Raw genomic sequence first — 16361 nt, forward strand, 5'->3', positions numbered from 1 at the left:
ACAGTTGAGAAACAGTGATCTACATCACTAATATGTGCTTGACAATGGGGATGGAAAAACTCTTTTGAAATCTCTCCTTTTTATGTTTCCATTTTGGGAGGGTGGAAATTGGAGATTTCAACAATGAAAGTGGAAGCATTTTTTTTTAAAAAAAGGTAAACATTACTTTTTTAAACTAAATTCCTCCATTGCTTTACTAATTGGTACCTGATATGTGACCATATTTTAAGCAAACTGAACTTGGAATGACACTACACTGTTTATGGTAACAATGCAATTCAGAATTATGACATAACAAGGCAAAGGAATTTTGGGAGTTAATGTGCCATATATTCAGTGTGAACTAGGTTGTTATAGTGCTTTATGAATACCTAATGTTATGATATCCTTCCTGAAGTGGAGCAGAATCTGAGAAAAACTGCTCTTCCTCCCATCTCTATATGCTGGATGGCTCTATTCCCAGAGATGTATCATCTTATAGGATGTACAGTATATAATTTAGGGCCAAAGTAGGTACGGTGCCATTCAAGCAAGTAGCTGTTGTACTAAGGAATTTTTAAAAGTTGGGAATCTTGGCCTTTTGAATACAAAACCTTCAACATTTCACTTATTCGGCTATGCTACAACCTTGATTTGGATTGTCCTGCATTCCTTGCCCTGCTGTTTCAACTAAATGTGATTGTCCCTTTACCATTTAGCTGTGGTGCTTGAAACCTTCTGACTCTGAGATTAATCCTTACAGTGAAAATAAATTATTCATGTCCTCTGAGTCATTACTATTGTGACTGAAAGTGTAGGAAACAATACAACCTATTTGCATCTAAGGGAACAGCAAAAGGTACCAAAAAGGGCTTTGAATTCTGGGGTACCAATCGAAACAAGTATTTGTAGCTCAGGGTTGAACTGTGGAGTCCTTGGTGCTCTCGGAGCCTTGTTGTTTTCTTGCAGACATTTCATTGCCAGACTAGGCAACATCTTCAGTGCAAAGAGAGAGTGGGCCTTGCTCTCAGTTTATATACAGTGGCTTGCCCTGCTTGTGTCGGTGGGGGTGTTGTTCTCTCCTTGGGAGTTCTTTGTTTGCTGCTTGGTTGATTGACTGAGTTAATAGTTCCTTGATTAAGGTGTATTGTGCTGTTTGATTGTTCATCTGGTGTTAATCCTAGTGTTGATTTTTGCATATCTGGGTGTTGATTGCTGGAGAGGAGGTGTACTGGTCTTTTGGCTTTTCTATTGTCTCTTTTGAATGGTATGCAAATGTTGTTTACCTCTGTGTGCCTGTTGATGGCTGCTTTGTCTGAGTGCCAGGCTTCCAGGAATTCTCTGGCGTTTTGGGATTTGGCTTGGTTTAGGATACTCACAGTTTCCCAGAGGAAACTATGGTTGAGTCTGTCCGTGTGTTGTGAGATTAAGGAGTTCTCATCATGTCTTCTGACTGCTAGTTGGTGTTTGTGGATACGCTCTGCTCATCTTCTGCCTGTCTGTCCTACATAGTGGCTGTTACAGTCTTTGCACTGTATGTTGTAAATAACTCCTGTTTTTTCTTCTTGGGCTATTGGGTCTTTTGGGTTACTTAATATGTTTTGAAGAGTTTTAGTCGGTTTATGTGCTACAGTGATGCCATGCGGTTGTAACAGTCTGTTGGTAGTTTCTGAGATGTTTCTGATGTATGGCAGTGTTATCCTTTTCATAGCTTCTGTTGGTTGGGTTGTAGTGGGTTGGGTGGTGAGGCACTTTTTGATGAAGTTGAGAGGGTATCCATTTTGCTGGAAGATGCTGTACAGATGATCTGTTTCCTTTTTCTGGTGTTCTGGGTTGCTGCAGTGTGTAAGTGCTCATCTGAATTATGTTCTTACACAGCTTCTCTTGTGGGAGGTTGGATTGTTACTTTGGTAGTGGAGCACTTGGTTGGTGAGGGTAGCTTTCCTGTAGACTTACGTTTCTAACTTGCCATCATTTCCTCTACTGATGACGATGTCCAGGAACGGTAGTGTGTTGTTGTTTTCTTCCTCCCTTGTGAATTTTATTCCATTAAAGATGTTGTTGATGGCTTCATGAGTTTCTTCCATTTGTTTCTTTTGTATTATGACAAAAGTGTCATCTACATACCGGATCCATACTTTGGGTTGAATGTGTGGGAGTGCTATCCTTTCCAGACACTGCATTACGATTTCTGCTATAAGTCCTGAAATAGGAGATCCCATGGATTTGACCTGTTGGTATATTTCTCCATCAAACTGAAAGTAGGTTGTAAGGCAGAGGTTGATGAGGTCCATTATCCTGGGTATTTCCGTTTTGGTATATTTGGCTAGGTTTGGTGTGTTCCTAAACCAAGCCAAATCCAGAGAATTCCTGGAAGCCTGGCACTCAGACAAAGCAGCCATCAACAGACACACAAAGAGGTAAACAACGTTCAAATACCATTCAAAAGAGACAATAGAAAAGCCAAAAGACCAGTACACCTCCTCCCCAGCAATCAACACCCAGATATGTTTAATCAAGGAACTATTAACTCAGTCAATCAACCAAGCAGCAAACAACAGCCCAATCAAAGAACTCCCAAGGAGAGAACAACACCCCCACCAACATAAGCAAGGCAAGCCACTGTATATAAACAGAGAGCAAAGCCCTGTCTCTGTTTGCACTGAAGATGTTGCCTAGTCTGGCAATGAAACATCTGCAAGAAAACAACAAGGCTCAGAAAGCACCAAGGACTCCACAATTCTGGGGTCTCTGATTAGTTAAAGAGTCCTCATGCCTTCATTAGGAATCTCACATAGTATTTAGCAGAAAAAAGATTGCTCTCTAACTTAAAGATCTTTAGGGAATTAAAATGTCAGAGTTACACTTTGATTATGTTCAGGAAGGGAGAAAAATCCCCTTTGTCTATAGGATGGAAGAGATTTGCCTATTTTTGAGACTGGATCACCAGGCAGTGTATGAGCCTGCTTTGGATGTCCTTTAGAACAGTGTTTCTCAACCTTGGCGACTTTAAGATGTGTGGACTTCAACTCCCAGAATTCCCCAGCCAGCATTGCTCCAGTTTTTATTCAGTTTATAAAGATCTGCATAAACAGTGTGACTAAGAAAGGGAATGTTTTTAAACTGCTTTTTTACTGAACAAACAAAACTAAAAATACAGAATTGACAGAGGAAAACAATTTTTAAAAACTGCAACAACTACAGTAAAAAAGAAACTTGGGAATATATGTACATAAATGATAGATACATGTTTCTGTATGATAGAGAGACAGACAGACAGATTGTAAGAATTACTGACATTTATTTGTTTAATAAATTTATATAGCCGCCCATCTCATATACATGATTCTGGGCAGTTAACAATGAAAACAAAATAAAAACTATTTTTTCAGTGGTCTCCATCTTCAGAGAGCTTCAAGCCACCAATAATCATATATGTACCAAGAGAATATTCCCTACAGGATGCCTTAGCACTGCGTCCAAGTTAACACTACATTTTTATGCAAGTCATTCAAGCTTGCCTAAAGCAGAGAGGTGCAACATGCATTGGCTGAAGGCTATGCAGCACATGTGAATGACCAGACATCAAAAGTAGATGGGGGGCTTTGGTGGGAGGCTGCCAGAAAATCCCAGAACTGTAGAGCCAATTGGGAAATTGAAAAAAATCTCCAAAGACAATTGTAAACTACTTTCATATTGTTGACAAGAAAATAATATGAAGTGTGACTTGAGGGAGTTGATTGTTACCTTTCTTCTAAAGAACTGGGTTTTATCTTTTCAAGAACAGTTCCATGTGGTCAGCTAACTGAGAGGTAGTAATTGGCTCAGTATCACCTATTAAGGTTCCATGATTAGATATGGTCCTAGATATGTCTGGAAATATATCTTATTTAGCCTTGTGTGGTGCAGAGTGGTAAGGTGGCAGTATTGCAACAGAAACTCCCCACGAACCAAGTTCAATCCTACTGGAAGCTGGATTCTTGGGTAGCCGGCTCAGGTCGACTCAGCCTTCCATCCTTCTGAGGTCGGTAAAATAAGTACCCAGCTTGCTGGGGAAGGCGACGAGTGGGAAAGGCAATGGCAAACCACCCCGCTACAGTCTGTCAAGGAAACTTCGCGAAAGCGGTGTCCCCACAAAGTGTCAGACATGACTCGGTGCTTGCACAGGGGACCTTTCACCTTTCACTTCAAGTCTTATTTACATATGTGACCAAATGAAAGCGTTTTAAGATTACCTTCAAAGGCTTGTTAAAGAGACAGCTTCCTCCTCCTTCAGCCAGAAACTGATTGTATTCATCAACACTGCAGCGTGAAAATTTCCGTGGCAGGTAGTATCTGTGTGTTAGGAACAGAGCCACAGAGGATAAGATTAAAAGCCAATGAAATGTCAAAGGAGGATGGAGGAGATAAGAAGTTTTCCAAGGTCCATGCGGTTAGATGCAAGATCCCTTCATTAATGTAACTACACATCCGGATCTTGAATGTGTTTTCAATTGGTGCCAGAGCCTTCAGTTGGGATGTTCTCAGAGCCATGGGAGGCTGTATTAGTGACACAACTTTCCTTTCCTTTCTGTGAATGAGTAAGAGAGCCAGGGGGTGGGGGACAGAATTTAAAAACTGACAAGATGACCTGATATAATGGATGTCAGATTACTAAAAAAAGAAAATTGAACAGATGCACTCTTTCTTGTTCCTGTAGCATAAAGTGCCGCCTGTTTTCTTCTGAAGCCAGCTAGAGAGAGGAAATAGATGGACTTAACAATAATCAATCAAAGTGAGTTTTATGATGCAGGCAAGATATAAAGTTAAGATCTGAACATCGACAATTTGGGGGATACTTTAATAAGGCCTTGGTTCCTGATCTCAAACATTAATCCAACACCTGCCCTTTTGTGATCCTCACTTCTTCTACAACTTACCCAGTATCTTCCATAATACAACCCAGCCATAAGTCAGGACAGCGACAATCCCCTGTAGAGAAATGGGGCAATAAAAAAAAGATGGAGATATGCCTTTTTTAAAGAATTATGGGGAGAGACACATTCTCTATTCTCTATTCCTAGAGATTTCATATTTGCCCCCAAATCCCCTATTCATTCAAATTATACCTCAGAATCATATATTCCTATAGCTAAAATCACCAGGTACCATTTATTTTCTCCCTGTCCATGATACAATATCCCATTCTAAGATTCAAGCCTTAAACTAACTTCTTCTATAAAACCATTGTTGGAAGAGAGCCATGTTAGTCTTTAGTGGCAAAAAAATCAAGAAGCGTCTGGTAGCAATTTTTCCAACTAACAAATTTAATTTCTAAAGTTATTTCTATTGTTAAAATAATGAAATATAAAGGAAAAAATACTAAACATAAATAAAATATAAATAAAAACATTATAGGAAAACTTTCTAATAACAGATTCTCCCCTTCTATTTATTTCCCCAACTGCTTACCATAACCTAGAGAATTAGACATTAAAGATTAAAAATTATTGCTAGTATCTATTTAAATTCTTTCACCTATTGCTTTTGATTAGCATAACTTCTTCCTAAAAACGATATTCCAAATATCTAAATTTGCCCCACGGTGTAATGTGTAGTATATATGGGAACCATTCTTTTGTAAATTTGGTTAGACTTCTATTAACTTTGACATTGTTGCATATTCTCCAGTTTTGGTTTCTCAATCTGACATCATTGACAAAGTTCCTCTTTTCTAATGTTAGGCCAGGTTTGTTCTTGCAGCTGTCAGCATATATTTTAGTAAACTGTGATATTTTTTCATTTATGTTTACTATATTATACCTAACAAGAATATCTGTGGTTTCAGTTTCTGAATATTTTGATGTATTTTTTTCCAGTACTTTTCAGTATTTTTTACATAACTGCCACATATGATAAAATGTTCCCTCTTTGTCATTGCATTTACAACATTTATTGTTATATGATTTATCTATCTTGATAATTATTGACAGAGTTATATACCATCTATACAACATTTTATTCCCATTTTCCTTAAATTTTATTCCCATATTCCTTAAATTATAACTTGGAATAAATTTTATTGATTTTTTTCCATAACTCTTCCCATTGTTGTACTGTGATTTTTTTCTCTGAAGTTTTCAATCCACTTCATCATACAATTTTTATTTGTTCCATCCCTGTGTCATATTTCAGTGTGTATGTGTGTGTGTGTGTGTCTGTCTATCTATCTCCTAATAGGTGATTTTGGTTTTGTGTAGTGTTTCAAATTCTGCCATCTTTAACAATGTCCCTCCTTCATTCTTGAGATCACTTTTTATTCTTCCAGAAATGTGTAGGTACATCAGCCATGATAAATTCCTACCTTCATTATGCAGTTCTTGCTGGGTCTTCAGCCTGTTTCCTGAATCTACATGCACATATTGGCATATGTGATTAAATCTTTCTTACTACAGTTATCCCTGAAGTAAAAAGCATTTGACAGTCCTTATTTTTAGAAGATTCCATATTTTTATCAAACTTCAAATTCTTTTCTTTTTTTGTTTCCTTGCACTGTAAGTTCCTATGAAGTCCATTAGCCAAGCTGGCTCCTTCTATAATTGATATTCTACTATTTGGGGATTTTATCCATTCTGTTATCCATGATAAACAGCCAGCATGATAACATAATTTGAAATTAGGAAAATGCAAGGCCACCTCTTTTGAATCTTAAAAATTTTAACTTTTACTGTTTTTTTTACTGTTTTTTTCCTCATTCCATGTACTGTAGATCTGTTTACTGTTCTTTGCCAATCATTTGTCTGAGAGTGGAACTGGTGCCATTTGAAATAAAAAGTTCATTTTTACTGTTGTGATAAGTCCTAGCCAATAAAGTTTTAAGTTTTTCCCCTTTCAAGATCATTCTTTATTTCATTCCATAATTTATTATAATTATTTGAAAAATGTCTTTATTGCATCCTGTCAGATAAAGTCCCAAATATCTCACTGGATTTTTTGTTATCTCACAATCACTTTCTTCATAAAGTCGTCTTCTTCTTCTAGGGTTAAATATCTTGTTATCTTTGTTTTCTTTTCACTGATTTTGTCATCTGGAGAATTCACCAAAATCTTTGGTTGTTTTCATCAGCTCTCTTATAACATTCTGTGGTTGCATAATGGTTGGTACTACATTGTCTACGTAGTATTTCATCTTGTATTCCTCTCCCTAAATTTTAATGCCAAGTATCTGTTTGTCTCTCCAAATTTTGTCTGCCAAAACTTCTAAAGCAATCACAAATAACAAGGGAGAAAGTAGGTATCCTTACCCTGTGGCTTTGCTTATTGGAAAACTTGTGGAGAGTGTTCCATTTGCTGTAATCCATACTGTTTGCTATTGATATATGCTATCCACCCACATTTTAAATTCTTCTCCTGGGTTCATTTTGTTTAAAACAGCTAGCCACTCCAAGTTGTCAAAGGCTTTTTCTGCATCTAAAAATATAACTGCTGCCTTCTTCTTTTAGTGATGATATATTCTAATGCATTTGTTTTGAATATAGTGTTGCCCTTCATTTTCCTCTTGAGAATGTAACCTGTTTGGTCTATATGTATTATTTCACAAATACACTTCCTCAAACATTCAGCTAATATTGTATTGATGACTTATAATTGACATTCAGTAAAGATAAGGCATAAAATTTGTGAGCTGCAGCTCACTTTGTCAATAGTATAAAGTGGCTAGACTGATGTAGTTTTAAACTGGGATGAGGGTGGAGGGGAAGGAGGGGAAGACAGGTTCGATATGCAGATGCAGGTTGCAGAATGTTTCAGGCAATCTTAGATGGACTCAACAAACACAATTTTTTAATACATTACAATTGTTAATTGATAAGGTACTTGTAATCTGCCTCACATGTCACCTGCATCTGCATAACCTGTTAATTTGTTAGTTGGAAAACCTGAACTAGGAATCTCCAAGAAGACTATCTGCAGTTCTTTTGCACTAACGTTTTACTCTTTAGCCAGTAAAGGTAAAGGTAAAGGTTTCCCTTGACGTAAAGTCCAGTCGTGTCCAACTCTAGGGGGCGGTGCTCATCTCCATTTCAAAGCCTTGGAGCCGGCGTTGTCCATAGGACACTTCCGGGTCATGTGGCCAGCATGACTCACGGAACGCCGTTACCTTCCCGCCGAAGAGGTACCAATTAATCTACTCACATTTGCATGTTTTCGAACTGCTTGGTGTGCAGGAGCTGGGACGAGCAACGGGAGCTCACCCCGCCGCGCGGTTTCAAACCGCCGACCTTCCGATCGACAGCTCAGCGGTTTAACCCGCAGCGCCACTGCGTCCCTACTCTTTAGCCAACTTTATATTAATTAACCTCAAAGAAACTTCCCATGCCCACCCACTTTACCATCATGATCCTGACCTTAAGAAGCAGCCAAAAGTCTGACAGAGAGGAAGTGGAAAAAAAGCAAATTAGATCTGGAAAGACTGACAACACAAGCCACAGCTATACTGAACCCTCAGGCCCAACATCAAGCTTCCACTTATCCACCCAGAACCCCTTAAATTAGAGATTGCCAAATTGGAAACCATGGATAGAGTAGCCCTTGCCCTGAGACTGATACCTTTAAGGAAACAATTTCTTTTTACACTAAATTTTTCACGATCCCTGGTATCTAGCAAGACACAAGGGAGGAGCCAACATAGAGATAATGGAGTACTAAGCTGGAAGCCTAAGAATTACCCTTTCAGGTTTCTCCAAGAAAGGAGATAAAGCCTGAGAATGGAATAGTTCTTCGATCTACTGGAATAAAAGTGCCTGTTGAGCTCCAGATGGCTTTGAAACAAGTTCTTTTAGGCAAAGCATAGCCTCATCATTACTGCTTGACTAAGCAATTCTCAGGTTCTCATTATATCTTGAGATTTAGAGACACAGGTCCTCTTCTCCACTTGGCTCATCACCCAGTTACTTACCTGCAGAGGCACGGTGCTTGTTCCACATCATGCCAATGTTTTGCCCCAAGGTCTGGGCTAATGTTACTGCCATCGCTCCAACGGTGCCATACTTTAGGAAGGAGGAGGACAACAAGTTATTGGGGAGGTTGGGTATGGAGTGATGAGCTACTGTAAAGCATGCTAAATTTTTGAGGGCAGGACTTATACTGTGGAGTCATCTTACTGTTCAATTGCTATCCTTATCTTTCCCAGTTCATTCACAGGCCCTTTGGTAACTGCCCCCGCGCCCCCCTGCCCTGGACAGATCCACCACCCTGCAAAGAACAATGAACTCCTGGCTATGATTATCATGTACAGAGCTTTATTAATGTATCAGGCGCTTCATAGAATCATGTAAGTAAACAAGACAGCCATTGTCCCTAGGATCTTACAATCTAAATTTAGAAGACTGGAGGAAAAAAAAGGGGGGAGTGGGAAGCAGATAATATGGGATGAATGTCAGCAAATGCAATGGCAAAAACCATAGGTATTAATGTTGGAATTATCAGGGATCAACTCAGCTTTGTCTCATAAGCATAAGGGGGTCGCTGTAGGAAATCACATCTCTATTGTGCTTGTGGGATGTCACGTGGGTCACCTGACTTCCTCTTCCTCCTCCTTCTTGGGCTTGGGGATTAACAATCTCCATTACCTTGTGGGCAGACATGCAAGCAGGGGGGCTGCAGAATGCAGCTCCTTGCCCTTTGTATTCCTCATAGAAAGTGTCTACAAAGAACCAGTGATGATTAAGTGCTTTCTACTATGAATCTACTTGTATCCAGATCTACTGAATAAAAGTAAGCTATCTCTATTTTCTTATCTAACTACAGTGTGAAGACTGAATTTATTTCTGAATGTAATTAAGCTTAATGTGCAAGTTCTCTTTTGGTTCACACCTACTCTGCAAGATTGCTGTTAGCTGCTTGGAGTTCTTTTATTAACCTTTAAAAACTCTATCAATTAATTCAGTTGGGTGTGGAGATTGAGATGTTCAAGGCTTCACAGAAAGTGGAGGTTCTGAAAGGGTTTTAAAGGGCAGAAAGGAGTGGTATCTCATAAGCCTGGGAAAGGGGTCTTCCAAGCATCAGGAGTAGCAAGCTGAGAAAAGAAATCTAAATAAGCTTGAGATCTTTGAACAGCCAAATACTGATGGGGTTGGAAGAGCAAGCAGCCTTCAATTCCCTACCTTTAAACTCCAGCCCCAGTCATCCTAACGCAACTCACCTCATTCACACCTCCGCCTCTAGCAACTGAGCAGATCCCTCCAACGTAAGCTGTGCCACTGCGGCTGCTTCTAAACGTGTGCCCACTGAGGGAGTAAGAAGGAAGGTTCACTGAGAAGGGGAAGGAAAAGGTAGGTAGCTCTGACCGGCTAGATTTTCTATCCTCTTGGCATTCGCTTACTAAGCCAAGAACAGTGAAAACTATCAAAATAAGGCAAGAGTATGGATTGGTTGGGGAATTTGTTTCTTTGCATCAGCCAGTTACCCCAGTTCCTCCTAAAGTAAATGTGGGCTCATTAGTTCTGGTTATAGGAATTGCAGGAGAGAGAGGAGGCATGTTTCATGTATGAACACTTCCTAGCATTATTCCAGGACAAAGCTATTTTCACTTCAGATAGAAGCTCAGGTCTTACCACTCAAAGTCCAAAATCTACACTGCTGTGCCACGTTCTATATGTTGATACATATTAATTCAAGCTTGTTATTGTTTTGTTGGGGTCTGATCAGATGTATCTATACATTTTAATCATGAGTCACTAGCAACTGATATATTGCAAACCATGCCTGCTAGAAAAGGAATTAACTTTGATGGTATATTCGTCTGATATATCAAGGTGCCTCTTATATAATTTTATCATCTAATACAGGTAGTCCTCATTTAGTGACCACAATTGGGATCAGCAACTCAGTCATTAAGCAAAGTGGTCACTAAGTGAAACCACAACTGTGCTTATGATCTTACTTCAGTTTTCCTTTGCTTTACAGACTTTCAGTTTTCCTTTGTTTTACAGGTTGTAAATGCAAGGATTGGTCATAAAGTTACTTTTTCATCACCATCCTAACTGCAAACGGTTGCTAAATAAGGCAGTTGCTAAATGCAGGCCTGCAACTAGGGTCTGTGTCACCCGGGGTAAACATGGATTCTGTGCCCCGCTTGCCCCCCCACCCCCGCAGTTGTGGCCCTGGCTGAATGAGGACTACCTGTATAAAAAAGAAAAACTGACAAATTTTTTCTTTTGTACCAGCATCTTATTTCCATTATATTAGTTAGCATTCTTCACCAGCAAAGAATGTCTCTGTGTTATTCTAAATGTCTATGATCATACAGTAATAAATAGAAGGCTGTGTTTCATTTGCTACAATGCCAGGAGGTATCTTATGTGGGCTTACCAACAAAGCAGTCTTTAGGGCAACTTATTGAGAATCCAGCCGGTGAAAATTGTCATTACACAGATTTCCATAAAACCCATTATTAATATCGGTACATCATCCTACTCTTACAAATAGAGCTATAATAGTTAATTTTTCATCCGACAACTTTTTCTAGCATAAAGGTGGTCACGTTCCCATTTAAAACTCACGAGAAGAGGTGTGCAGCATCACTGTGTTCAGGAAGAGACTCCTGGCGATACTTCATGAACTCTCTCAATGTCTCCAGGGAATCTTCATCAATCTGGATCTTATCCCCTGATGTCCATGTCTCCATGGCGACCAGCACAATACGTGTGTTCAACTGTTCCTTAAATATCTGTGACCAAACATAGAAAAAGAGGAGGGTTTTTTTAAAGGGGGGGCTTCCCCCTTCCATACATGTGGTATCCTCCTCATTTTCCAGAGCAGCCATAGTTTTCCAACTGTACACTCAAACGTCAGATGAAAGCTAAAGCAGTTTATTTCCTTCCTGCAACTTATTTTCACATCTACTTTTAATGGAAGAAGAATATTAATTTTACTCTGCATATCATACTGAAAAAATACTACTGATATATTATTTCTGTCTTGATTGCTAAAGGCCAATTCATTTTCTAAAAAAATGTTGAAAATAAAATGAGCAGGCTGGAGTATTGTTTCATATTTGGTGGTAATACTGTAAAGCTCAACAATGTTGGAAAGTAATTCCTATTAGAATGACACCAATTTTGAAGGTCAATTCCCACTGCAATCTGTAACATTTGTATTAAATTTTACTAAATCATACAATCCTTCAAAGCGTACTGAACCAGCTTTGTATGTGTTAATTGCTGCAAGTGAATTATATGCTTCTCACTGGAAAGAATATTTGATTTCCTCTTTGGAAGAATAGTTAAACAAGCTGTGGCAATATGCTTCGATGTCCAGAATAACTTTCTATCTTAAAAGTAAATGTGAGGTAAAATTCAATTATAATTGGAAACCATTCTTGGAAAATAATTTAATATACAAATTTGTATGCCACCCAAAATTTGGGTTTTTCTATGGTTTTTTGGAAGTGGTTTGCCACTGCATCCTTCCTAGGGCTGAGGGAGAGTGACTGGCCCAAGGTTACCCAGCTGGCTTTATACCTAAGGCAGGACTAGAACTCACGGTCTCCCAGTTTCTAGCCTGATGACTCAACCACTACACCAAACTGGCTCTCTAATACAGATTAAAAAAACAAATATAAATAGTAAAATATGGGTGGGTAGCCAACAAATCTAAAGTATCATAGGATTAATATATTCTTCTAATACATCATTAAAAGCTTATAATACTCCAAGGCATTTTATATCCATTTTCTAATCAAAACATAAAGGTACTTGGTTAACAAAATTGGAGTCATTAAAAAAAGGAGAGAGACAGACAGACTATGGGTGATAAACAATACTTTAAAACAATACTGTCAATTATATGTAGATTATATGTCAACTTAAAATACAAACTCTAAAATCTAAATTCTGGGTGTTGCACAATGTTATGCATAAAATTGTGGTCTAAAATGGTTTCTAAATTAAATTGATTTACTTTTTAAAACTCAGGTTTACTTTTAAAATATGAAGTTATTTGAGACTTCTAGAGAAAGAAATGGCAGACTGAAGATGGCTCCGCAAAAAGCGGAGCCAACGACCGTGGCAAAGGACGAAGGGCTGGTGAGTAGACTGGCTCTTTGAACCTCTTCAGACAAAGAGAGGATGGGAGATTGCGCACAAGTGCTCCAGACAGTTGCTCCTTGAAAGGAGACCGCAAGACAGCAGTCTCTGGCAGGTTTTGAACACTGGGAGACAAGGGAATAGCTATCTTGCTCAAACTGCAGCTGGTACCTTTAAAAGGACACTCAGTTTGCATACTTCCTTTTCTAATCATATTCAGAAATTGCTTATTAACTACTTTTCAAGTATTAGAAACCTTTGGATTGACAAGTCTGAAAACACCAGGTGAGTCTGCCTTCAATCCATACTGACAGAAAATTTTAATTACAACTTAAGAACTTTAAAAAAAATTGAAACCAACAGCAAAAAGCTAATTAAATCTTTGATTTTAGAAAGTTATAAATGGGATTCCAGTGGGAATATGGCAGACTGAGCAGCTTTGCCTGTGAGCTCCGTGGGCAGGCCTGGCATCGTGGCAATTTTTCTGGGCACAGGCTGGTTTCTCCTATAGCCCAGAGCATATTTCCAGATTAAGGAAAACATTTGGAATCAACCCATTTGTCCTCCAGACGGCATGCTGCAGCCAGGAGATTGTGGACAGCATGTGCGATCGACCCGTAGGTCTTCGCCGGGAGGCTGGGATTTCACCATTTCCAAGCTGCACTGCAACCCTTAAAGGGACAGTAAGTCCAGCCACCCCTTTTCATAAATACTCAATTTTTTTTTAAGTTTTTGCACCCCAAGGGAGGCTTTTTACAGAAAGAAGAAGCAGGCTGTCTTTGTGCTTATTGTTATTTCTGGATTTAATTTTTAAACTTTTAAGTTTTGGCTTGTTTTCCCACTTTAAGACTAAGGAGAACTGAAAATAAATAATTGCCTTCCTGTTATCATTTTTGTACTGAATTTGAAGGATTGAATATCTCCCTGCATGTTGGATTTGTCATTTTGAATCTTCAGCTTTCTGTTAATTTCTTTGGGACCTGTTTGTTAGTACACTTTCTCTTGCCAATTTCATTCAGAAGTGTTTTAATAACTCACTAACTCCCATCTGCGCGAGTCAAGCATCTACAGGGCACCATAATCTACTGCCTGAAACCTGGAAGATTTTAAAGAGGACTTTTCAGAGTCCTGTTATGAGCCTGTGCAGTCCTTCAAAGAGATCTTTTTGGAGTGCTGTCAACCTATTCTGCAGACTATTCAGGACTCTGGGGAAGAAATTATTTCTAAGCTGTGTCATCTGGCTGAAGATGTTATGGAGGAAGCAAGACTGAAGTAAAGGGATTACAATGATAGTCTGAGCTGCAGATTACAAGGAGGGCTTTTCTGAGGGATTGTTACAGCTTTCTGGGAGATTGTTATCGGGGAGAAGAGAATCTGCTTTGTGGGAGTTTTTTGTTGAGAAGTCTGAGTTTTTTAGGGGGGACAGTTGGGCTGTTCGATTTTTGCAAGAAAAATGCCTTGGGTGTAATAGGAGATATGTAAATGCTTTGGTCTACTTTGAGATAGTATAAAATTAAGAATGTATAATTGAATTGATAATGAGGCTATTATGATTGCATTTCTCTTTAATGATTTGGACTAAGATTTATTGTTTTTTTTAAGCTTTGTTTGATTTGTAAGACTTATAAGGTATTCATAAGGTATAATAATAATTGCTTGTTTTTTTAGGTTTAATAGGATTAAGATTGCTGTAATATTATTAATTACAAAAGTAGACAATTCATATGTTTTTTACAATTTGATTTTTATTATAGTGGACAGAAATGCATACTGGTGGGAAAGAAACAGTTAAATAAATGTTTTATGGGGGAGGGAAGTTGATTTAGAAATTTATATAAATATACTGTATATTTTTTTATATAAGAGGAAGGAGCAATTGCATTAGTGATTTGTATATGTGTTAATGGAAGGATTTATAGAAATAATGTGATCTTGGTTTGATATAGAGTAAGGGACTGAGTATGGAAATTGTTGTATATTCTTTCTGTTGAAAGTCAGAAGTCACCTTTCTACATAATCTTCAAATTCTTCTTTCTTGTGTTTCACACTTTTTTAGTTTTTCTTTTTTTCTTTTTGTAGTTCTTTGCAGTTTTTTGTTTTTTTGTAGTTTTTATCTTTGCTTTAAACTCAATAAAATTCTTTTTAAAAAAAGTTATAAATGGATTAAGAGTCCAGATAAATTTGAAATGAGATTTTGGAATTAATCATAAAGAATCCTTCCTGTGGGAAAGTCGAACAGTACTGAACATAAGAGATAAAAAATTTCAAAAATTGGACATTAGAGGAACTAAAGATTTTAATTAAAGGAGAAGAATACATAAACCCAATTAACAGCTACAGAGTGATGGAAAATATTGTAACACTGGAAATACTGAAGGATACTTTTGAAAAATGGAATCAGAAGTTAATATCAATGATGTCAACAGCGATGTTTGCTTCTGTGGATAGACTGTGTCCAAAAGATGTTTTGGAAGAAATGGCAGAACAAGTTTTATCTGACAAGACAGAGATTGCATCAAAAGTGGCTCTACAAATGACAGGCTACAAGAATGACATGAAAAAAGATGTTTCATTGGACATAGAAAAGAAATTGGTTGATGCTTTAAAAATCAAAAGGGAATTGTTGTTTATTCGTTTAGTCGCTTCCGACTCTTCGTGACTTCATGGACCAGCCCACGCCAGAGCTTCCTGTCGGTCGTCAACACCCCCAGCTCCCCCAGGGATGAGTCCGTCACCTCTAGAATGTCATCCATCCATCTTGCCCTTGGTCGGCCCCTCTTCCTTTTGCCTTCCACTCTCCCTAGCATCAGCATCTTCTCCAGGGTGTCCTGTCTTCTCATTATGTGGCCAAAGTATTTCAGTTTTGCCTTTAATATCATTCCCTCAAGTGAGCAGTCTGGCTTTATTTCCTGGAGGATGGACTGGTTGGATCTTCTTGCAGTCCAAGGCACTCTCAGAATTTTCCTCCAACACCACAGTTCAAAAGCATCGATCTTCCTTCGCTCAGCCTTCCTTATGGTCCAGCTCTCGCAGCCATATGTTACTACTGGGAACACCATTGCTTTAACTATGCGGGCCTTTGTTGTCAGTGTGATGTCTCTGCTCTTAACTATTTTATCGAGATTTGTCATTGCTCTTCTCCCCAGGATTAAGCGTCTTCTGATTTCCTGACTGCAGTCAGCATCTGCAGTAATCTTTGCACCTAGGAATACAAAGTCTTTCACTGCTTCTACATTTTCTCCCTCTATTTGCCAGTTATCAATCAAGCTGGTTGCCATAATCTTGGTGTTTTTGAGGTTTAGCTGCAAGCCAGCTTTT

At 38.5% G+C, this 16361-nt stretch overlaps 1 protein-coding gene across 3 annotated transcripts in view; it reads right to left on the reverse strand.

The window, feature by feature from the left end:
• The window catches only part of ADAM11 (ADAM metallopeptidase domain 11), an 85348-nt gene that overhangs the window by 22931 nt on the left and 46056 nt on the right, over nt 1-16361 (reverse strand). For all 3 annotated transcript variants that reach the window (XM_063300519.1, XM_063300518.1, XM_063300517.1), the window contains exons 11-15: nt 11520-11686; nt 10160-10244; nt 8915-9005; nt 4899-4950; nt 4215-4314 (exon numbers count right to left, since the gene is read on the reverse strand). In XM_063300519.1, the coding sequence (XP_063156589.1) occupies nt 4215-4314; nt 4899-4950; nt 8915-9005; nt 10160-10244; nt 11520-11686 (495 nt within the window). The remainder of the gene's footprint in view (nt 1-4214; nt 4315-4898; nt 4951-8914; nt 9006-10159; nt 10245-11519; nt 11687-16361) is intronic.

Source organism: Candoia aspera, chromosome 4 (assembly GCF_035149785.1).
Source record: "Candoia aspera isolate rCanAsp1 chromosome 4, rCanAsp1.hap2, whole genome shotgun sequence".
NCBI classification, from domain to species: Eukaryota; Metazoa; Chordata; class Lepidosauria; order Squamata; family Boidae; genus Candoia; species Candoia aspera.